The sequence below is a fragment of the Somniosus microcephalus genome, chromosome 21 (assembly GCF_052327205.1).
Source record: "Somniosus microcephalus isolate GS21.2 chromosome 21, FLI_Smic_1.0, whole genome shotgun sequence".
Classification (NCBI taxonomy): domain Eukaryota; kingdom Metazoa; phylum Chordata; class Chondrichthyes; order Squaliformes; family Somniosidae; genus Somniosus; species Somniosus microcephalus.
Window position 1 is genome coordinate 11,628,940 of NC_141007.1, and position 23,447 is coordinate 11,652,386.

Genomic DNA, 23,447 nt, shown 5'->3' on the forward strand with positions numbered 1-23,447 from the left:
CCAACTAAATACATATTTTGGTTCTGTCTTCACAAAGGAGGTCACAAATAACCTCCCAGAGATGCCGGGGAACATAGGGTCTGATGAAAGGGTGGAACTGAAAGAAATCAGTATTTGTAGGGAAATGGTGTTAGGAAAATTGATGGGACTGAAGGCCGATAAATCCCCAGGGTCTGATAATCTACATCCCAGGGTACTTAAGGAAGTGGCCCTAGAAATAGTAGATGCATTGCTGGTCATCTTCCAGAACTCGATAGACTCTGGAACAGTACCCATGGATTGGAGGGTAGCTAATGTTATCCCACTATTCAAAAAAGGTGGTAGAGAAAAAGCAGGGAATTATAGACCGGTAAGCCTGACATCGGCAGTGGGGAAAATGCTAGAGTCCATTATAAAAGATGTAATAGCAGAGCACTTGGAAAGCAGTGACAGGATCGGACAAAGTCAACATGGATTTACAAAAGGTAAATCATGCTTGACTAATCTATTGGAATTTTTTGAGGATGTAACTGGTAAAATAGATAAGAGAACCAGTGGATGTGGTGTATTTGGACTTTCAGAAGGCTTTCGATAAGGTCCCGCATAAGAGATTAGCGTGCAAAATTAAGGCACATGGGATTGGGGGCAAGGTATTGACTTGGATAGAGAACTGGTTGGCAGACAGAAAGCAAAGAGTTGGAATAAACAGGTCGTTTTCCGAGTGGCAGGCAGTGACTAGTGGGGTACCGCAAGGATCGGTCCTAGGACCCCAGCTGTTGAAACTCCAGTACGATTTGGACAGGTTGGGCGATTGGGCAGAAACATGGCAAATGCACTATAATGTGGATAAATGTGAGGTTATCCACTTTGGTGGCAAAAACAGGAAGGCAGATTATTATTTGAATGGCAATAGATTGGGAGAAGGGGAAGTGCAAAGAGACCTGGGTGTTATTGTGCACCAGTCACTGAAGGTAAGCATGCAGGTGCAGCAGGCGGTTAAGAAGGCAAATGGTATGTTGGCCTTCGTAGCAAGAGGGTTCGAGTACAGGAACAAGGATGTCTTGCTACAGTTGTACAGGGCCTTGGTGAGACCGCACCTTGAGTATTGTGTGCAGTTTTGGTCGCCTTACCTGAGGAAGGACGTTCTTGCCATGGAAGGAGTGCAGCGAAGATTCACCAGGCTGATACCTGGGATGGCAGGAATGACGTATGAGGAGAGATTGTGTCGACTGGGCTTATACTCACTGGAGTTTAGAAGATTGCAAGGGGATCTCATCGAAACCTATAAAATTCTGTCAGGCCTGGACAGACTAGATGCAGGAAGGATGTTTCTGATGGCCGGGGAGTCCAGAACCAGGGGTCATAGTCTAAGGATAAGGGGTAAGCCATTTAGGACTGAAATGAGGAGGAATTTCTTCACCCAGAGAGTGATGAACCTGTGGAATTCTCTGCCACAGAGGGCGGTGGAGGCCAACTTATTAAATATATTCAAGAAGGAGTTGGATATATTTCTTAAGGCTAAAGGGATCAAGGGATATGGGGAGAAGGCAGGGACAGGGTACTGAATTTGGATGATCAGCCATGATCTCATTGAATGGCGGAGCAGGCTCAAAGGGCCGAATGGCCTTCTCCTGCTCCTATCTTCTACGTTTCTATGTTATACAGTGACTGACCGGTACCCACCAGTACTGTACCCCAGTGTTATACAGTGACAGACCTGTACCCACCAGTACTGTACCCCAGTGTTATACAGTGACACCTGTACCCACCAGTGCTGTACCCCAGTATTATAGTGACAGACCTGTACCCACCAGCACTGTACCCCAATGGCGAGAGCTTAGGTTACATCCAAATGAAAGAAGGAGCAACTCAAGAGTAGGAGACAGTATTGTCCACACTGGCCAAGTGTTGGGGTAAGAGGGGATCGAAAGGGTCCATCACTGTGAAATGGGCCACATCACTGACGTCCAGCCAGAAATGGACCATTTGGCCACAGACCAATGTCTCTCAGTCCAGCAAATCTGACCACATTGCTCAAAAGAAGAATAATAGCAAAATACTGGGAATGCTGGAAATTCGAAACAACAACAGAAAACGCTGGAAAACTCAGCAGGCCCGGCGACAACCGTGGAGAGAGAAACAGTTACCGTTTCAGGTCTGTAGAAGGGTTTTGACCCGAAACGTTGACCATTTCTCTCTCCACAGATGTTGCCTGGCCTGCTGAGTTTTTCCAACGTTTTCTGTTGTTAGCTCAAAAGAAGCAGCCGGTTTATGTCCTCGGCTCCCAGCACGTGAATCGTTCTGGGTGACACAGGGCAGAACCTCCTGGCTCATCAGCAACCATGAATTAAAATCTATAATCCCTCTTTCTCCAGTACTCCCCTCTATGAAATGAAGCAGATCACTGACTGTGGGCCCAAACTGCCTCGTAGTGCAGCTTACCAAGTGATCCCAGGGGAGAACTCCCTCAAGAACAAACTTGCATTTCTATAGTGCCTGTCACAATCCCCGGACGTTCCAAGGCGCTTTACAGCCAATGAATTGTAGCCACTGTTGTAATTTAGAAAACACGGCAGCCAATTGGCGTACAGCAAGATCGCACAATCAGCAATGTGATAATGACCAGGTAATCTGTTTTTAGTGATGTTGGTTGCATCACTGGGTATCTGGTCTGATGCCCCTCCCAACAGGAACCATCCCCCTGGACTGATGCCCCTCCCAACAGGAACCATCCCCCTGGACTGATGCCCCTCCCAACAGGAACCATCCCCCTGGACTGATGCCCCTCCCAACAGGAACCATCCCCCTGGACTGATGCCCCTCCCAACAGGAACCATCCCCCTGGACTGATGCCCCTCCCAACAGGAACTATCCCCCTGGACTGATGCCCCTCCCAACAGGAACCATCCCCCTGGACTGATGCCCCGCCCAACAGGAACCATCCCCCTGGACTGATGCCCCGCCCAACAGGAACTATCCCCCTGGACTGATGCCCCTCCCAACAGGAACTATCCCCCTGGACTGATGCCCCTCCCAACAGGAACTATCCCCCTGGACTGATGCCCCGCCCAACAGGAACCATCCCCCTGGACTGATGCCCCGCCCAACAGGAACTATCCCCCTGGACTGATGCCCCTCCCAACAGGAACTATCCCCCTGGACTGATGCCCCTCCCAACAGGAACCATCCCCCTGGACTGATGCCCCTCCCAACAGGAACCATCCCCCTGGACTGATGCCCCTCCCAACAGGAACCATCCCCCAGCAAGAGTCAGCAGCTTTAGGAATAAGGGGACCAAATATGAAGAAACGAGAAGCAGATATAGCAAGTGGGGCCTGGACTATAGGGCCATGCGGGACAGAATTGAAGCCTGCAGAGTGAGTGAGTGAGTGAAGCCGTACCCTGTGATGCTGTCCGTAACATCAGCTGTCCAAATTCAATGGCTCCTCCGTTGGTGAAGGTAAGTTTAAATGTTGCAGAACCTTCCCATCCCCCTGTGGGAGAGAAAGAGGGTTAGAATGGAGTGAAAAACAGGAATTCATTACAGCCACTCTGATTCCCTCAAACATAGAAACATAGAAGATAGGAGCAGGAGTCGGCCATTCGGCCCCTCAAGTCTGCTCCGCCATTTAATGAGATCATGGCTGATCATCCAAATTCAGTACCCTGGCCCTGCTTTCTCCCCATATCCCTTGATCCCTTTAGCCTTAAGAAATATATCTAACTCCTTCTTGAATATATTTAATGAATTGGCCTCAACTGACTTCTGTGGTAGAGAATTCCACAGGTTCACCACTCTCTGGGTGAAGAAATTCCTCCTCATTTCTGTCCTAAATGGCTTACCCCTTATCCTTAGACTGTGACCCCTGGTTCTGGACTCCCCGACCATCGGGAACATCCTTCCAGCATTTAGTCTGTCTAGTCCGGTTAGAATTTTATAAGTTTCAATGAGATCCTCTCTCATTCTTCTAAACGCTAGTGAATATAAGCCTACTACAAGTCCTGAGCAAACTCTGTGCCTTTATAAATATGTTTACTTCCTCCCAACCCAGAAAAGAAAATAATTTAGGGACAGGAAAGGCCACTGGGCCCAACAAACCGACCATTATTTCAGAGATAATTTCATCCCCTCACCTTACCCATCACTTCAACTACCCCTCACTCCCCACCCCCTCACTCTCCCTCACTATATCCCTCACTCCCACCCCCTCACTCCCACATCCCTCACTCTCACTATATCCCTCACTCCCACCCTCTCACCATATCCCTCACTCCCACCCCCTCACCATATCCCTCACTCTCACCCCCTCACCATATCCCTCACTCCCACCCCCTCACCATATCCCTCAACTTCTCTCCTGTCCAACTTCCTGGACTCCATTGACACTGCCTGTTTAATGTCTCTCCACGATCCCTGAAGATAAAAAGGTTTCCCTTGGCTTTGTTGGGATTTGAACCCGCACCACAATGTTGGCAATTCCCTTCAAATTCCAACCTCTGAAAACAGGAGGAGGAGACTGAATCCTGACTGGAACTTTCACCGGATAATAGCAAGTGGTTGTTGTTGTGTATTTTCCACACACTTCCCTCCACTACTTCACACTATTCTCCAAGGGATTTGCAGGCCGATTAACAAAGTGACAGGCCGCAACGTGAACACTCCACGGCCGTAGCCATCTATACACCAGCTGATAGTCCCATACGGCGGGAGGGTTTTACGGGCTCCCACAGCCCATACGTTGAGGCCGGGGACACCCACACCCAACGGACACGAGTATCCCGCAGGACATCAACCCAGAATTCAGAGCCGGAGCTCCAGGCTTCACTTGCTGGGGCTGTCTGCAGCAGGACTCGAACCCTGCACCTTCTGACTCAGAGGTAGGAAATGCTACCACTGAGCCAAAGGCTCACTCCTATAAAGAGTGAGGTAACCAACAATGATATCAATAACAAACTGCTTAGCTTGTGGCCCTCCATTCACCATGACACTTCTGCAGCAATTGCTCAACCATTCCATCATCTCCACCTTTGATGCCCTGGTCCCCGGCAAAATCTACACTCCCACCCTGGTCACTCCCCTGGTACGGCCCCCATCTACACTCCCTCGAGTCCAAGAGGCGCACAGAGAAGAGCGAGGCCCAATAGCACTTGATGTGGTCTAGCCAGGTGGCACAACTGGTTTAGCCATCTGGTTGGACCACATCAAGAGCTATGGGGCCTCACTCTCCTCTGTCAACTCCACTCACTACTCCAGGATCATCCTGGAGATAAAAAGAGAATCAGCTGCTTCTTTACGCCACTACCAACCATCACTTTAAACCGCTTTCCAACCCCCTCACCGCCAACAATTGCAAAGAACTCGTGGACTTCTGTCACCAAGGATGAGACCATCCATTCAGCTGCTTCCTGCCAAGCCAACCCTCCCTCGCAAGGCTTTCCTTTGCCCTAGTCCTGAACTGCCGACTTTTTCTCCCATCTCCTCTCTGGTTCTCTGAGCTCATCTTGTTCATCAGACACACATCCTGCTCCCTTGAATCCATTCCCACTAAACTAGCTGACATTAGAAATGGTACCCATTCCTCAGGTTCCATCTCCCTTTCAAAACCGCCATCACCCACTCCTCAAAAAATGTCCTTGAATGTGTTGTCGCCTCCCAAATCCCTGCCCACCTTTCCCACAACTCTGTTTGAATCTCTCCAATCAGGTTTATTTCCCGACCACAGCATCAGAACAGCCCTACCCAATATCACAAATGAGATCCTATGTGACTGTGGTAAGCTAACCCTCCTTATCCTTCTCGACCAGTCTGCAGCCTTTGACATGGTTGACCGCACCATCCTCCTCCAACGCCAATCCTCCATTGTCCAGCCGAGTGGAATTGCCCTCACCTGGTTCCATTCCTATTTATCCAGTTGTAGCCAGAAAATCTCCTGCAATGGAAACTCATCTCACTCCCGCACCATTACCTCAGGAGTCCCCAAGAATCTATCCCTCCTCTTCCTGATCGACATGCTGCCCCTTGGTAACATCATCTAAAGACAGGCGGTCAAGGTTCCACATGTACATGAATGACACCCAGCACGACCTCACCAACTCTCTTGTCCCCTCCACTGCCTCTGTGTTGTCAGTCTGTTGGTCCGACAGCGTATTAACTCAGCGCTGGATCCAGCGGGAGCGCAGCGCGCTCACCCAGCGCTGGATCCACTGGGAGTGCAGTGCGTTAGTCCAGCACTGGATCCAGTGGCCGTGCCGTGCACTCGCCCAGCGCTGGATCCAGTGGCAGTGCAGTGCGCTCGCCCAGCGCTGGATCCAGTGGCAGTGCAGTGCCCTAGCCCAGCACTGGATCCATTTCCTCCCCCAATAAAGCAACTCTGCGGCCAGCTGTTGATCATCACTCGTTTCTGCCTCTACCTGTTGTAAATAAACAAGTTGAAGGATTTCAGAAATTTATCCCATGATGCAGCAGGAGAACTACCGGAATATTCTCTTTACTCCCACGTACCATTTGGCTCAGCACTGACGGTTCCTTTGATATAGTTTGCCCCGAGCACTGGCTGCTTGATCTCACAGCCCTTCATCAGGTAAAATGGCATCGTGAATGATTTCAGGGCCTCTCTGCTATCTTTCGCCACAAAGACCACCTGCAAAAAACAGATACAGGAGAACACTGTGGCACAGGATACAAGGAACACACACCAACAAATCCGTCCAGTTATATCAGTACAGTCAGGTTACTGCTGGGGGAAGGGTTACTGTATCACAATATAACTGTCACTGCTGGAGGAGTCACTGTATAACACAGGTACAGTACTGGTGGGTACAGGTCTGTCACTGTATAACACTGGGGTACAGTACTGGTGGGTACACGTCTGTCGCTGTATAACACTGGGGTACAGTACTGGTGGGCACAGGTCTGTCACTATAACACTGGGGTACAGTACTGCTGGGCACAGGTCTGTCACTGTATAACACTGGGGTACAGTGCTGGTGGGCACAGGTCTGCCACTATAACACTGGGGTACAGTACTGCTGGGCACAGGTCTGTCACTGTATAACACCGGGGTACAGTGCTGGTGGGCACAAGTCTGTCACTGTATAACACGGGTACAGTACTGGTGGGTACAGGTCTGTCACTGTATAACACGGGTACAGTACTGGTGGGTACAGGTCTGTCACTGTATAACACTGGTCTACAGTGCTGGTGGGCACAGGTCTGTCACTGTATAACACTGGGGTACAGTACTGGTGGGCACAGGTCTGTCACTGTATAACACTGGGGTACAGTACTGCTGGGCACAGGTCTGTCACTGTATAACACCGGGGTACAGTGCTGGTGGGCACAGGTCTGTCACTGTATAACACTGGGGTACAGTACTGGTGGGCACAGGTCTGTCACTGTATAACACGGGTACAGTACTGGTGGGTACAGGTCTGTCACTGTATAACACTGGTCTACAGTGCTGGTGGGTGCAGGTCTGTCACTGTATAACACTGGGGTACAGTATTGGTGGGTGCAGGTCTGTCACTGTATAACACTGGGGTACAGTACTGGTGGGTACAGGTCTGTCACTTACACTGGGGTGCAGTACTGCTGGGTACAGATCTGTCACTGTATAACACTGGTCTACAGTGCTGGTGGGTGCAGGTCTGTCACTGTACAACACGGGTACAGTACTGGTGGGTACAGGTCTGTCGCTGTATAACAGGGGTACAGTACTGGTGGGCACGGGTCTGTCACTGTATAACACTGGGGTACAGTACTGGTGGGTACAGGTCTGTCACTGTACAACACGGGTACAGTACTGGTGGGCACAGGTCTCACTGTATAACACGGGTACAGGTCTGTCACTGTATAACACTGGGGTAAGGTACTGGTGGGCACAGGTCTGTCACTGTATAACACTGGGGTACAGTACTGGTGGATGCAGGTCTGTCACAATATAACACTGGTCTGCAGTGCTGGTGGGTGCAGGTCTGTCACTATAACACTGGGGTACAGTACTGGTGGGCACAGGTCTGTCACTGTATAACACTGGTCGACAGTGCTGGTGGGTGCAGGTCTGTCACTGTATAACACTGGGGTACAGTACTGGTGGGTACAGGTCTGTCACTGTATAACACTGGGGTACAGTACTGGTGGGCACAGGTCTGTCACTGTATAACACTGGGGTACAGTACTGGTGGGTACAGGTCTGTCACTGTATAACACTGGCCTGCAGTGCTGGTGGGTGCAGGTCTGTCACTGTGTAACACTGGGGAGCAGTACTGGTGGGTACAGGTCTGTCACTGTATAACACTGGGGTACAGTACTGGTGGGTACAGGTCTGTCACTGCATAACACTGGGGAGCAGTACTGGTGGGTACAGGTCTGTCACTGTATAACACTGGGGTACAGTACTGGTGGGTACAGGTCTATCACTGTATAACACTGGCATACAGTACTGGTGGGTACAGGTCTGTCACTGAATAACACTGGGGTACAGTACTGGTGGGCACAGGTCTGTCACTGTATAACACTGGGGTACAGTACTGGTGGGTACAGGTCTGTCACTGCATAACACTGGGGTACAGTACTGGTGGGTACAGGTCTGTCACTGTATAACACTGGGGTACAGTACTGGTGGGTACAGATCTGTCACTGCATAACACTGGGGTACAGTACTGGTGGGTACAGGTCTGTCACTGAATAACACGGGGGTACAGTGCTGGTGGGCACAGGTCTGTCACTGTATAACGCTGGGGTACAGTACTGGTGGGCGCAGGTCTGTCACTGTATTACACTGGGGTACAGTACTGGTGGGTACAGGTCTGTCCCTGTATAACACTGGGGTGCAGTACTGGTGGGTACAGGTCTGTTACTGTATAACACTGGGGTGCAGTACTGGTGGGTACAGATCTGTCACTGTACAACACTGGGGTACAGTACTGGTGGATGCAGGTCTGTCACTGTATAACACTGGTCTGCAGTGCTGGTGGGTGCAGGTCTGTCACTATAACACTGGGGTACAGTACTGCTGGGCACAGGTCTGTCACTGTATAACACTGGGGTACAGTACTGGTGGGTACAGGTCTGTTACTGTATAACACTGGGGTACAGAATGGTTTCCCCCCTTCCCCCAGCCCAATCCTCAGGGTGAAGAATGTTATCCAATAGATTGCCCTATGTCAGTATCAAGTACTCCCGGGGCAGGTACAGCACGGGATAGATACAGAGTAAAGCTCCCTCTACACTGTCCCATCAAACACTCCCAGGGCAGGTACAGCACGGGTTAGATACAGAGTAAAGCTCCCTCTACACTGTCCCATCAAACACTCCCAGGGCAGGTACAGCACGGGATAGATACAGAGTAAAGCTCCCTCTACACTGTCCCATCAAACACTCCCAGGGCAGGTACAGCACGGGTTAGATGCAGAGTAAAGCTCCCTCTACACTGTATCATGAAACACTCCCAAGTTAGTCACAAATTAGGGGCAGGTTTGTGTTCTCGGACACTTCCCCCACTAGGGACTAGGTCAAGACTGCCCAATCTGATATGCTTAAATGATACCGGCACCTTACAACCAACAAACAGAGGGGACTTTCATGCCATCAATCTAGGCTGGGTCTGAACCCTGGTACACGAGGTGAAAGGCACTGTTCTGTTGTAACTTGTACACTGACAGGTGACGTGCTGGTGATGTATTCGAAAATAACAAGTTTGTGTGTTTATTTAATGTAGGATTGGAAACGAGCCGAGCTCCGCATTTCTCCGATGTGGAAGGTGCAATGTCACTTACTTGGTACGGCATCAAGTAAACGGTTCCCTTCCTTGAGCCTTTGAAAGCCTCCAACGTGTTGTCCACGTCACTGAATGCCAGCTCTACATGGTCGTAAAACATCAGCACACTGCGAGCACAGTAAACAGAGGTGTAACGTCACACTCAAACAGGGGCACGTACCTTTCAGACTGCCCTGTGACCTTACCTCGCTGGGTGGGATTGTCGCTAATGTGGTTTAGGGGGCGACTTCACAAGCACCCACCCTCATCCAGGCCGACAGCCTAGACAGGTGAGCGCCAGCAGGCTATTCCACACAGAGGGCAACATAGCGGAGCCTGCTGTCCGCACATGTACTTCCTGGCAGAGGTCACAATCAGGAGTGATTGAGGGGGTCTAGAGCGAGGGGGCAGATGTTAGATTAAATGCAAGAGATATAGGGCAGAGTAGGAGAAACCTTTTTACACAGAGGGTTGTGAGGCTGTGGAATGTACTACTGGAGTCAGTGACTGAAGCGGAGACCGTGTCAACATTTCAGAATAGGTTAGAGGAGGTGGTAGAAGGAAAGGGGGGGTAAAGAGATAGAGGAACAGGGTGGGATCGTGGGAAGAGGACTATTGCTCATGTGGAGAATAGAGGACAGCACAGACTGGTTGGGCCGAATGGATTGTTTTAATGTAGCAAATTCTATATTAGGGTGTCAGCCGTGGCTCAGTGGGTGGCACGCTCACCTCGGAGTCAGAAGGTCATGGGTTCAAGCCCCATTCCAGGCCCTCGAGCAAATAATCCAGGCTGGCACTTCAGTGCAGTGCTGCACTGTCGGAGGTGCCGTCTTTCGGACGAGACGTTAAACCGATGCCCCGTCTGCTCTCTCAGGTGGATGCAAAAGATCCCACGGCCACTATTTCGAAGAAGAGCAGGGCAGTTCTCCCCGGTGTCCTGGCCAATATTTATCAACCAACAACACTAAAACAGATTATCTGATCATATCTCAGTGCTGTTTGTGGGAGCTTGCTGTGCGCATATTAGCTGCTGCGTTTCCTACATTACAACAGTGACTTCAGCCAATGAAGTAGTTTTGAAGTGTGAAGCGCTTTGGGATGCTCCGAGGTCGTGAAAGACGCTATAGAAATGCAAGTTCTTCGTCTTTTCTTCAATTCTGTACAGGAACGGGAGCAAGAAAACTAGGTGAATCAGCCACTGCCCCACCCCAGCCCAGCAGCACCGAGGACTATTACAGCACCCTTGCCGAGACCAGCACAGGCTGGGAATCGAGCCTGGCACCTGCTGGTGTGCAGGGCTCAGTGCTGCCCTCTGCGGGGCCCTTGAAGGGACTTTGTGGTTCGGCTTCTGCTGCATTTGCTGGTAATGAAAATTGAAGTCTACCCCTTAAATAATCATCAATGGCCGCACATCACAAGGCACAGACGTGGGGGCGGGGAAAACAGGCATTTCGTTTAAAAATCGGGGTGCTTGGCTTATGATTTAGAAACTTCAGCCCGTTTAAAAAAAACAGTCCTGTCTTCAGCTGTGTGGGGCTTGGGGGTGGGGAGCAAGCTATTTGTAAAATGGTGCAAGTTATCAGCATTAACCAGTCTCCTAGCCGAGTCCATGCTGTGCAATTGTTTCGGGTAAACACTGTCGCTGCAGTGGACAGGTTGAAGACACGCAAAGTCTGTATTTAGAAAAAAATATATAAATACAGGAAACTTTTTTTTAATCCGGCACCGATGTGGTGCCGGTTCATCAAAAATTCCGGATAACCGAAAGCTGTAGTAAAAGATACGGAGCTGAGAGCTCCGTATAAAGAACAATGGCCACAAGTTCCAAGTCTCTCTGTAGCTTAGCAACAGCTGCAGCCACACCCTTGCACAGCAACAGATGGAGGAAGGCAAGTACAATATGAAGTAAAACTTACCTGAACCTACTCCTGAATTTTGCCGGTTAACCGAGATTTCCGGTTATTTAAGTGCCGGTAAATCGAAAGTTTCCTGTATTAAAAACTCCCTGGTGTGTGCACTTGTTTTCAGCAGTGGGCCATTCAGCCACTCGAGCTTGTTCCACCATTCAATTAGACCTTGGCTGATCGCAACTCCAGCTACCTGCCTTTGTTCCACATCTTGATACCCTTACCTAACAAAAATCTACTGATCCTGAAAATGTCAATTGGCCCAGCATTAATCACATTGCAAGGCACTGCTCTATCGATCTTGGGGAGATGTAGAGCAGAATAAAACTCACAAGAATTTCCTCTGGCATTTGTTTAACTAAACTTAGCGGCTCCAAGCAAAGATACCAAGATGGGCAGTGGGTTCAAACCTGTCCGAGTACTAGAAACCAAGCTACAGGCTGCGGATATAAACTCCGCAGACAGCAGCATCACTCCTCAAGGTCGGGGGGAGGGGCCTAGATTGGCTCTCGGGCCAGCTTAAAGTCACGGCCACCCCATCCCGATGTTTGAACCCCCTGGGTCACAAGGGAGACTCATCCAGAGGGTCTGCACCCAGACGATAAAATTGTTTTTAAATTAAAACAGGGAAATTGATGGCAAGTCCAAAACTGGGAGCGATAAATACAGGATAGGCAGCAATACATCTAACAGTGAATTCAGGAAAACGTCTTTACTGAGAGAGTGGTGAGAATCTGCAACGCACTACCACAAGGAGTAGTTGAGGTGAATAGCACAGATGGATTTAAAGAGAAGTTCGATAAACACGAGGGATAAAAGGTTAAATGAAGGTTATAGGGCGAGATGAAGTAAGCTGGAGAGCAGCGTGATCATTAGCACGGACTGATGGGGCCGAATGGCCTGTTTCTGTGCTGTATATTCCATGTAATAATTCTAATAAATATAATGAATGATAGAATTAATAAATCTGAATAATCAGTATAAATAACATTAATATGTATAATTAAATGAATATAATATAATGAAACAGAAAAATGAGGCTCATGACAAAAGTAAGGCTTTGGGACTCCAGGGGAATCGAGGGATATGGGGATAGTGCGGGAAAGTGGAGTTGAGGTCGATAATCAGCCATGATCTTATTGAATGGCGGAGCAGGCTCGAGGGGCCGACTCCTGCTCCTAATTCTTATGTTCTTATGTTCATAATACAGTAGAGAACCAAACTGAATATGGAAAGTTCAGAGGAGATCTAAAAAGGGGAATAAGAGGGGCAAAGAGAGTGTATGAGAATAGATTAGCGGTTAACATAAAAAGGGAACCCAAAAGTCTTTTATAAACATATAAATAGTAAAAGGGTGGGGCTGATTGGGGACCAAAAAGGAGACCTTCTTGTGGAGGCAGAGGGCGTGGCTGAGGTACTAAATGAGCACTTTGCATCTGTCTTCACTAGAGAAGAGGATGTTGCCAATGTAGCAGTAAAGGAGGAGGCAGTAGCGATATTGGCTAGGTTAAAAATAAAGAGGGCCCAGATTTTGCAATCAGCGGCGCTCGCCATTCACCTTGCTAACCGCTGCCCACAAAGTTTTTGCGGGCTTTTAAGCGGAGACTTACTCTAATCCGACATCTGCTCCAGCGCGGCAGCGTTTATAGGGCATCTGTGAGCAGGACAAGCAACAGTGAGGCTCTTCAGCCAATCAGATTGAAGAATCCTCACTGAGACACGCAGAGTCCAAACCAGGAAGTATAAAGCAGGAAGTATAAATTAGATTTAAATCATGTACAGAAACCGGAACAAAGATTGGGAAAGACAGACGGGATTAAGAGGGAGAGAGATAAAAGAGACAGACAGGAAAAAAAAGGTAAACAAATTTTTTATTCTTTTTTAAAATCTCCAACACTAATTAACTTCTGAGGGAATGAGACTCCATACCTGTAAAATTACATTTTCAGGGCCAGAGAGGTTGTTTGGCAGTAATTACCATGCTGTTATAAATTCACTTACTCCTGAATGCACGAGCCCTAACTTTTTCTGGCGTCTTTAGAGGGGAACTAGTGGGCAAGTACCCAAAGTTCACGCCGTTGCATGTCTTTCAATGCCGAGTCTATCAGCGATGACTGTTACAGAGCACTCTGCGGAGGAGCGGGGTATCTCTGACAGCAACTTCTGGATTTCCGCATTTAAATGTGCATGTAAGAATGCCAGAAGTTGCTGTCCAATTTACTCCATAATAACGGTGAGCTATATTAGCCTCACCATTATTAATGCAAAATCCAGGCCGAGGTACTTAAAAGGCTGGCAGTACTCAAAGTCTGGATGGGATGCATCCTAGGTTTCTGAGGGAAGTAAGTGTAGAAATTGCAGAGGCTCTGGTCACAATCTTCCAATTCTCAAATATGGGAGTGGTGCTGGAGGACTGGAGAATTGCAAATGTTACAATCCTATTCCAAAAAACGGGAGAGGAATAATCCCAGTAGCTACAGGCCAGTCAGCCGAACTTTGAGACAATAATACGGGTCAAAATTAATTGGCATTTGGAAAAGTATATGGGCTAATAAATGAAAGTCAGCATAGTATTGTTAAAGTTCTACCACATAATAGACTTGTTAGCAGAATTAAAGCCCATGGGATTAAAGGGACAGTGGCAGAATGGATACAAAATTGGCTAAAGGACAGAAAACAGAGTAGTGGTGAACGGTTGTTTTTCAGACTGGAGGGAAGTGTGCAGTGGTGTTCCCCATGGGTCGGTATTAGGACCACTGTTCTTTAATATATATCAAAAATGAGCTGGACTTGGGTATACAGGGCATAATTTCAAAGTTTGCAGATGACACAAATGTAGTACACAATTAGGAGGATAGTAACAGACTACAGGCGGACATAGACACATGACAGATGAACTTAAATGCAGAGAATTGTGAAGTGATACATTTTGGTACAAAGAATGGCGAAGCAATATAAACTAAATGGTACAATTTTAAAAGGTGTGCAGGAACAGAGAGACATGAAGGTGGCAGGACAAATTAAGAAGGCTGTTAAAAAGCATACAGGATTCTAGGCTTTATTAAGAGGCATAGACTGCAAAAGCAAGGAAGTTATCGTAAACCTTTATAAACCACTGGCTAGGCCTCAGCTGGAGTATTGTGCTCAATTCTGGGCACCGCACTTTAGTAAGGATGTCAAGGGCTTGAACAGATTTACTAGAATGGTACCAGGGGATGAGGGACTTCGGTTATGTGGAGAGGCTGGGGTTGTTCTCCTTGGCAGCAGAGAAGGTCAAGAGATTTGATAGAGGTGTTCAAAATCATGAAGGGTTCCGACAGAGTAAATAAGGAGAAACTGTTTCCAGTGGCAGGAGGGTCGGTAACCAGAGGACACAGATTGAAGGTAATTGGCAAAAGAACCAGAGGGGAGGGGCAAGATGAGGAAACATTTTTTTTTCATAAACGCAGTGAGTTGTTACGATCTGGAACGCTCTGCCTGAAAGGGCGATGGGAGCAGATTCAACAATAACTTTCAAAAAGGGGGATTGGATAAATACTGGAGGGGGGAAATCTGCAGGGCTACGGGGAAAGAGCAGAGGGAGTGGGACTAATTGGAGAGCTCGTTCAAAGAGCCACAGGCACGATGGGCCTCCTTTTGTGCTATATTATATATTATAATGGTAAATATAATGAACAGCAATAATAAATATTATAGCAATAATAAAAATAGCCATAATAAAAAAAGCAATAATAAATATAATTAACAGCAATAAATATTACAGCAATAGCAATAATAATATAATTAACAGCAATGATAAATATAATTAATAGCAATGATAAATATAATTAATAAACAAATAATAGAAATAACATGAATACATACAATTATTAATCTAAATAACAAACATAATTAATATAAATAGGAATAAGAGCCGGGCCCAGCTGACTGCCTGAGCCTGGCTCGCAGGGCAGGGCCGGGCCTACTCCCCTCGCCTCTCCTCGGCCCCCAGTACCTGTGGCTGCCGGGCTCCCCCGGCCTGTTCAGCGTCATCTCTCCGGCCGACTGCTGTCGAGAAGCGTCTGGGAGCGGCTGTAAACCCAGTGCCGGGCCGGGCCGCCCCGCCCCTTTAAAAGGGAAAGACGCCTCGACGCGCGCCTTAAAGCTGCCGCGGCGCCTGGTCCCGCTCCTCAAACAGGACAGGCCCCGCACCCCCTCCCCACAACAGGGCCCCGCACCCCCTCCCCACAACAGGGCCCCGCACCCCCTCCCGACAACAGGGCCCCGCACCCCCTCCCCACAACAGGGCCCCGCACCCCCTCCCGACAACAGGGCCCCGCACCCCCTCCCCACAACAGGGCCCCGCACCCCCTCCCCACAACAGGGCCCCGCACCCCCTCCCGACAACAGGGCCCCGCACCCCCTCCCCACAACAGGGCCCCGCACCCCCTCCCGACAACAGGACAGGCCCCGCACCCCCTCCCCACAACAGGGCCCCGCACCCCCTCCCGACAACAGGACAGGCCCCGCACCCCCTCCCCACAACAGGGCCCCGCACCCCCTCCCCACAACAGGACAGGCCCCGCACCCCCTCCCGACAACAGGGCCCCGCACCCCCTCCCGACAACAGGGCCCCGCACCCCCTCCCCACAAGAGGGCCCCGCACCCCCTCCCCACAAGAGGGCCCCGCACCCCCTCCCCACAACAGGGCACCCCACCCCCTCCACACAACAGGGCCCCACACCCCCTCCCCACAACAGGACAGGCCCCGCACCCCCTCCCCACAACAGGGCCCTGCACCCCCTCCCCACAACAGGACAGGCCCCGCACACCCTCCCCACAAGAGGGCCCCGCACCCCCTCCCCACAAGAGGGCCCCGCACCCCCTCCCCACAACAGGGCACCCCACCCCCTCCACACAACAGGGCACCCCACCCCCTCCACACAACAGGGCCCCACACCCCCTCCCCACAACAGGACAGGCCCCGCACCCCCTCCCCACAACAGGGCCCCGCACACCCTCCCCACAACAGGGCCCCGCACCCCCTCCCCACAACAGGGCCCCGGACCCCCTCCCGACAACAGGGCCCCGCACCCCCACCCCACAACAGGGCCCCGCACCCCCTCCCGACAACAGGGCCCCGCACACCCTCCCGACAACAGGGCCCCGCGCACCCTCTCGACAACAGGGCCCCGCACACCCTCCCGACAACAGGGCCCCGCACCCCCTCCCGACAACATGGCCCCGCACACTCTCCCGACAACAGGGCCCCACACCCCCTCCCCACAACAGGGCCCCACACACCCTCCCGACAACAGGGCCCCACACACCCTCCCGACAACAGGGCCACACACACCCTCCCCACAACAGGGTCCCACACCCCTTCCCCACAACAGGGCCCCACACCCCCCGACAACAGGGCCCCGCACACCCTCCCGACAACAGGGCCCCGCACACCCTCCCGACAACAGTGCCCCACACACCCTCCCCACAACAGGGCCCCACACACCCACCGACAACAGGGCCCCACACCCGCTCCCGACAACAAGGCCCCGCACACCCTCCCCACAGGGCCCCACACCCACCCGACAACAGGGCCCCACACACCCTCCCCTCAACAGGGTCCCGCACACCCTCCCCACAACAGGGCCTCACACCCACTCCCGACAACAGGGCCCCGCACCCCCTTCCCACACCAGGGCCCCTCACACCCTCCCGACCACAGGGCCACACACCCCCCCCCGACAACAGGGCCCCACACACCCTCCGGACAACAGGGCCCCTCACATCCTCCCGAGCACAGGGCCCCACACACCCTCCCGACAACAGGGCCCCGCACACCCTCCCGACAACAGGGCCCCGCACCCTCCCGACAACAGGGTCCCGCACACCCTCCCCACAAAAGGGCCCCGCACCCCCTCCCGACAACAGGGCCCCGCACCCCCTCCCGAAAACAGGTCCCCGCACCCCCTCCGACAACAGGGCCCCGCACACCCTCCCGACAACAGGGCCCCACACCCCCTCCCCACAGGGCCCCACACCCCCTCCCCACAACAGGGCCCCACACACCCTGCCGACAACAGGGCCCGACACACCCTCCCGACAACAGGGTCCCACACACCCTCCCGACAACAGGGCCCGACACACCCTCCCGACAACAGGGCCCCACACACCCTCCCGACAACAGGGCCCCACACACCGTCCCGACAACAGGGCCCCACACAGCCTCCCGACAACAGGGCCCCACACACCGTCCCGACAACAGGGCCCCACACACCCTCCCGACAACAGGGCCCCACACACACTCTCCACAACAGGGTCCCAGACCCCTTCCCCACAACAGGGCCCCACACCCCCCGACAACAGGGTCCCGCACACCCTCCCGGCAACAGGGCCCCACACACACTCCCGACAACAGGACAGGGCCCCACACACCCTCCCAACAACAGGGCCCCACACACCCTCCCAACAACAGGGCCCCACACCCCTCCCGACAACAGGGCCCCGCACCCTCCCGACAACAGGGCCCCGCACCCCCCGACAACAGGGCCCCACACCCTCCCGACAACAGGGCCCCGCAGACCCCGACAACAGGGCCCCGCAGACCCCGACAACAGGGCCCCACACCCTCCCGACAATAGGGCCCCACACCCTCCCGCCAACAGGGCCCCGCACACCCTCCCCATAACAGGGCCCCACACCCCCTCCCGACAACAGGGCCCCGCACACCCTCCCGACAACAGGGCCCCGCACACCCTCCCGACAACAAGGCCCCGCACTCCCTCCCGACAACAAGGCCCCGCACACCCTCCCGACAACAGGGCCCCGCACCCCCTCCCGACAACAGGGCCCCGCACCCCCTCCCGACAACAGGGCCCCGCACCCCCTCCCGACAACAGGGCCCCGCACACCCTCCCGACAACAGGGCCCCGCACACCCTCCCGACAACAGGGCCCCGCACACCCTCCCGACAACAGGGCCCCGCACCCCCTCCCGACAACAGGGCCCCGCACACCCTCCCGACAACAGGGCCCCGCACACCCTCCCGACAACAGGGCCCCACACCCCCTCCCGACAACAGGGCCCCGCACACCCTCCCGACAACAGGGCCCCTCACCCGCTCCCGACAACAGGGCCCCACACCCGCTCCCGACAACAGGGCCCCACACACCCACCCGACAACAGGGCCCCGCACCCGCTCCCGACAACAGGGCCCCGCACACCCTCCCGACAACAGGGCCCCGCACACCCTCCCGACAACAGGGCACCGCACCCCCTCCCAACAGGGCCCCGCACACCCTCCCGACAACAGGGCCCCGCACACCCTCCCGACAACACGGCCCCGCACCCCCTCCCGACAACAAGGCCTCACACCCCCTCCCCACAACAGGGCCCCACACCCCCTCCCCACAACAGGGCCCCACACCCCCTCCCGACCACAGGCCCCCACACACCCTCCCGACAACAGGGCCCCGCACACCCTCCCGACAACAGCGCCCCACACCCTCCCGACAACAGTGCCCCACACACCCTCCCACAACAGGGCCCCACACACCCTCGCGACAACAGGGCCCCGCACACCCTCCCCACAACAGGGCCCCGCACCCCCTCCTGACAACAGGGCCCCACACACCCTCCCCACAACAGGGCCCCACACACCCCCCGACAACAGGGCCCCACACCCGCTCCCGACAACAGGGCCCCGCACACCCTCACCACAGGGCCCCACAACCCCTCCCGACAACAGGGCCCCACACCCCCTCCCGACAACAGGGCCCCACACCCCCTCCCGACAACAGGGCCCCACACCCCCTCCCGACAACAGGGCCTCACACCCCCTCCCGACAACAGGGCCCCACACACCATCCCGACAACAGGGCCCCGCACCCTCCCAACAGGGCCCCACACACCCTCCCGACAACAGGGCCCCGCACACCCTCCCGACAACAGGGCCCCGCACACCCTCCCGACAACAGGGCCCCGCACACCCTCCCGACAACAGGGCCCCGCACACCCTCCCGACAACAGGGCCCCGCACACCCTCCCGACAACAGGGCCCCGCACACCCTCCCGACAACAGGGCCCCGCACACCCTCCCGACAACAGGGCCCCACACCCGCTCCCGACAACAAGGCCCCGCACACCCTCCCCACAGGGCCCCACACCCACCCGACAACAGGGCCCCACACTCCCTCCCCTCAACAGGGTCCCGCACACCCTCCCCACAACAGGGCCTCACACCCACTCCCGACAACAGGGCCCCGCACCCCCTTCCCACAACAGGGCCCCTCACACCCTCCCGACAACAGGGCCCCGCGCACCCTCTCGACAACAGGGCCCCGCACACCCTCCCGACAACAGGGCCCCGCACAAACTCCCCACAACAGGGCCCCGCACACCCTCCCCACAACAGGGCCCCGCGCCCTCCCGACAACAGGGCGCTGCACACCCACCCCACAACAGGGCCCTGCACCCCCTCCCGACAACAGGGCCCCGCACCCCCTCCCGACAACATGGCCCCGCACACTCTCCCGACAACAGGGCCCCACACCCCCTCCCCACAACAGGGCCCCACACACCCTCCCGACAACAGGGCCCCACACACCCTCCCGACAACAGGGCCACACACACCCTCCCCACAACAGGGTCCCACACCCCTTCCCCACAACAGGGCCCCACACCCCCCGACAACAGGGCCCCGCACACCCTCCCGACAACAGGGCCCCGCACACCCTCCCGACAACAGTGCCCCACACACCCTCCCCACAACAGGGCCCCACACACCCACCGACAACAGGGCCCCACACCCGCTCCCGACAACAAGGCCCCGCACACCCTCCCCACAGGGCCCCACACCCACCCGACAACAGGGCCCCACACACCCTCCCCTCAACAGGGTCCCGCACACCCTCCCCACAACAGGGCCTCACACCCACTCCCGACAACAGGGCCCCGCACCCCCTTCCCACACCAGGGCCCCTCACACCCTCCCGACCACAGGGCCACACACCCCCCCCCGACAACAGGGCCCCACACACCCTCCGGACAACAGGGCCCCTCACATCCTCCCGAGCACAGGGCCCCACACACCCTCCCGACAACAGGGCCCCGCACACCCTCCCGACAACAGGGCCCCGCACCCTCCCGACAACAGGGTCCCGCACACCCTCCCCACAAAAGGGCCCCGCACCCCCTCCCGACAACAGGGCCCCGCACCCCCTCCCGAAAACAGGTCCCCGCACCCCCTCCGACAACAGGGCCCCGCACACCCTCCCGACAACAGGGCCCCACACCCCCTCCCCACAGGGCCCCACACCCCCTCCCCACAACAGGGCCCCACACACCCTGCCGACAACAGGGCCCGACACACCCTCCCGACAACAGGGTCCCACACACCCTCCGACAACAGGGCCCGACACACCCTCCCGACAACAGGGCCCCACACACCCTCCCGACAACAGGGCCCCACACACCGTCCCGACAACAGGGCCCCACACAGCCTCCCGACAACAGGGCCCCACACACCGTCCCGACAACAGGGCCCCACACACCCTCCCGACAACAGGGCCCCACACACCCTCTCCACAACAGGGTCCCAGACCCCTTCCCCACAACAGGGCCCCACACCCCCCGACAACAGGGTCCCGCACACCCTCCCGGCAACAGGGCCCCACACACACTCCCGACAACAGGACAGGGCCCCACACACCCTCCCAACAACAGGGCCCCACACACCCTCCCAACAACAGGGCCCCACACCCCTCCCGACAACAGGGCCCCGCACCCTCCCGACAACAGGGCCCCGCACCCCCCGACAACAGGGCCCCACACCCTCCCGACAACAGGGCCCCGCAGACCCCGACAACAGGGCCCCGCAGACCCCGACAACAGGGCCCCACACCCTCCCGACAATAGGGCCCCACACCCTCCCGCCAACAGGGCCCCGCACACCCTCCCCATAACAGGGCCCCACACCCCCTCCCGACAACAGGGCCCCGCACACCCTCCCGACAACAGGGCCCCGCACACCCTCCCGACAACAAGGCCCCGCACTCCCTCCCGACAACAAGGCCCCGCACACCCTCCCGACAACAGGGCCCCGCACCCCCTCCCGACAACAGGGCCCCGCACCCCCTCCCGACAACAGGGCCCCGCACCCCCTCCCGACAACAGGGCCCCGCACACCCTCCCGACAACAGGGCCCCGCACACCCTCCCGACAACAGGGCCCCGCACACCCTCCCGACAACAGGGCCCCGCACCCCCTCCCGACAACAGGGCCCCGCACACCCTCCCGACAACAGGGCCCCGCACACCCTCCCGACAACAGGGCCCCACACCCCCTCCCGACAACAGGGCCCCGCACACCCTCCCGACAACAGGGCCCCTCACCCGCTCCCGACAACAGGGCCCCACACCCGCTCCCGACAACAGGGCCCCACACACCCACCCGACAACAGGGCCCCGCACCCGCTCCCGACAACAGGGCCCCGCACACCCTCCCGACAACAGGGCCCCGCACACCCTCCCGACAACAGGGCACCGCACCCCCTCCCAACAGGGCCCCGCACACCCTCCCGACAACAGGGCCCCGCACACCCTCCCGACAACACGGCCCCGCACCCCCTCCCGACAACAAGGCCTCACACCCCCTCCCCACAACAGGGCCCCACACCCCCTCCCCACAACAGGGCCCCACACCCCCTCCCGACCACAGGCCCCCACACACCCTCCCGACAACAGGGCCCCGCACACCCTCCCGACAACAGCGCCCCACACCCTCCCGACAACAGTGCCCCACACACCCTCCCACAACAGGGCCCCACACACCCTCGCGACAACAGGGCCCCGCACACCCTCCCCACAACAGGGCCCCGCACCCCCTCCTGACAACAGGGCCCCACACACCCTCCCCACAACAGGGCCCCACACACCCCCCGACAACAGGGCCCCACACCCGCTCCCGACAACAGGGCCCCGCACACCCTCACCACAGGGCCCCACAACCCCTCCCGACAACAGGGCCCCACACCCCCTCCCGACAACAGGGCCCCACACCCCCTCCCGACAACAGGGCCCCACACCCCCTCCCGACAACAGGGCCTCACACCCCCTCCCGACAACAGGGCCTCACACCCCCTCCCGACAACAGGGCCCCACACACCATCCCGACAACAGGGCCCCGCACCCTCCCAACAGGGCCCCACACACCCTCCCGACAACAGGGCCCCGCACACCCTCCCGACAACAGGGCCCCGCACACCCTCCCGACAACAGGGCCCCGCACACCCTCCCGACAACAGGGCCCCGCACACCCTCCCGACAACAGGGCCCCGCACACCCTCCCGACAACAGGGCCCCGCACACCCTCCCGACAACAGGGCCCCGCACACCCTCCCGACAACAGGGCCCCACACCCGCTCCCGACAACAAGGCCCCGCACACCCTCCCCACAGGGCCCCACACCCACCCGACAACAGGGCCCCACACTCCCTCCCCTCAACAGGGTCCCGCACACCCTCCCCACAACAGGGCCTCACACCCACTCCCGACAACAGGGCCCCGCACCCCCTTCCCACAACAGGTACCCTCACACCCTCCCGACCACAGGGCCCCACACCCCCCCCCGACAACAGGGCCCCACACACCCTCCGGACAACAGGGCCCCTCACATCCTCCCGAGCACAGGGCCCCACACACCCTCCCGACAACAGGGCCCCGCACACCCTCCCGACAACAGGGCCCCGCACCCTCCCGACAACAGGGTCCCGCACACCCTCCCCACAAAAGGGCCCCGCACCCCCTCCCGACAACAGGGCCCCGCA

At 56.0% G+C, this 23,447-nt stretch overlaps 1 protein-coding gene across 2 annotated transcripts in view; it reads right to left on the reverse strand.

Annotated features, from left to right (window-relative positions):
- The window catches only part of LOC147102599 (WW domain-binding protein 2-like), a 59,536-nt gene extending 43,779 nt beyond the window's left edge, over window positions 1-15,757 (reverse strand). Inside the window, exons 1-4 of one of the 2 annotated variants that reach the window (XM_085963245.1) lie at window positions 15,639-15,757; window positions 9,757-9,865; window positions 6,482-6,620; window positions 3,381-3,473 (exon numbers count right to left, since the gene is read on the reverse strand). In XM_085963245.1, coding sequence (XP_085819371.1) covers window positions 3,381-3,473; window positions 6,482-6,620; window positions 9,757-9,865; window positions 15,639-15,676 — 379 coding nt within the window. In that variant the 5' untranslated portion in view covers window positions 15,677-15,757. The remainder of the gene's footprint in view (window positions 1-3,380; window positions 3,474-6,481; window positions 6,621-9,756; window positions 9,866-15,638) is intronic. The other variant, XM_085963244.1, reaches the window with a different exon arrangement.
- Window positions 15,758-23,447: the final 7,690 nt, after the last annotated feature.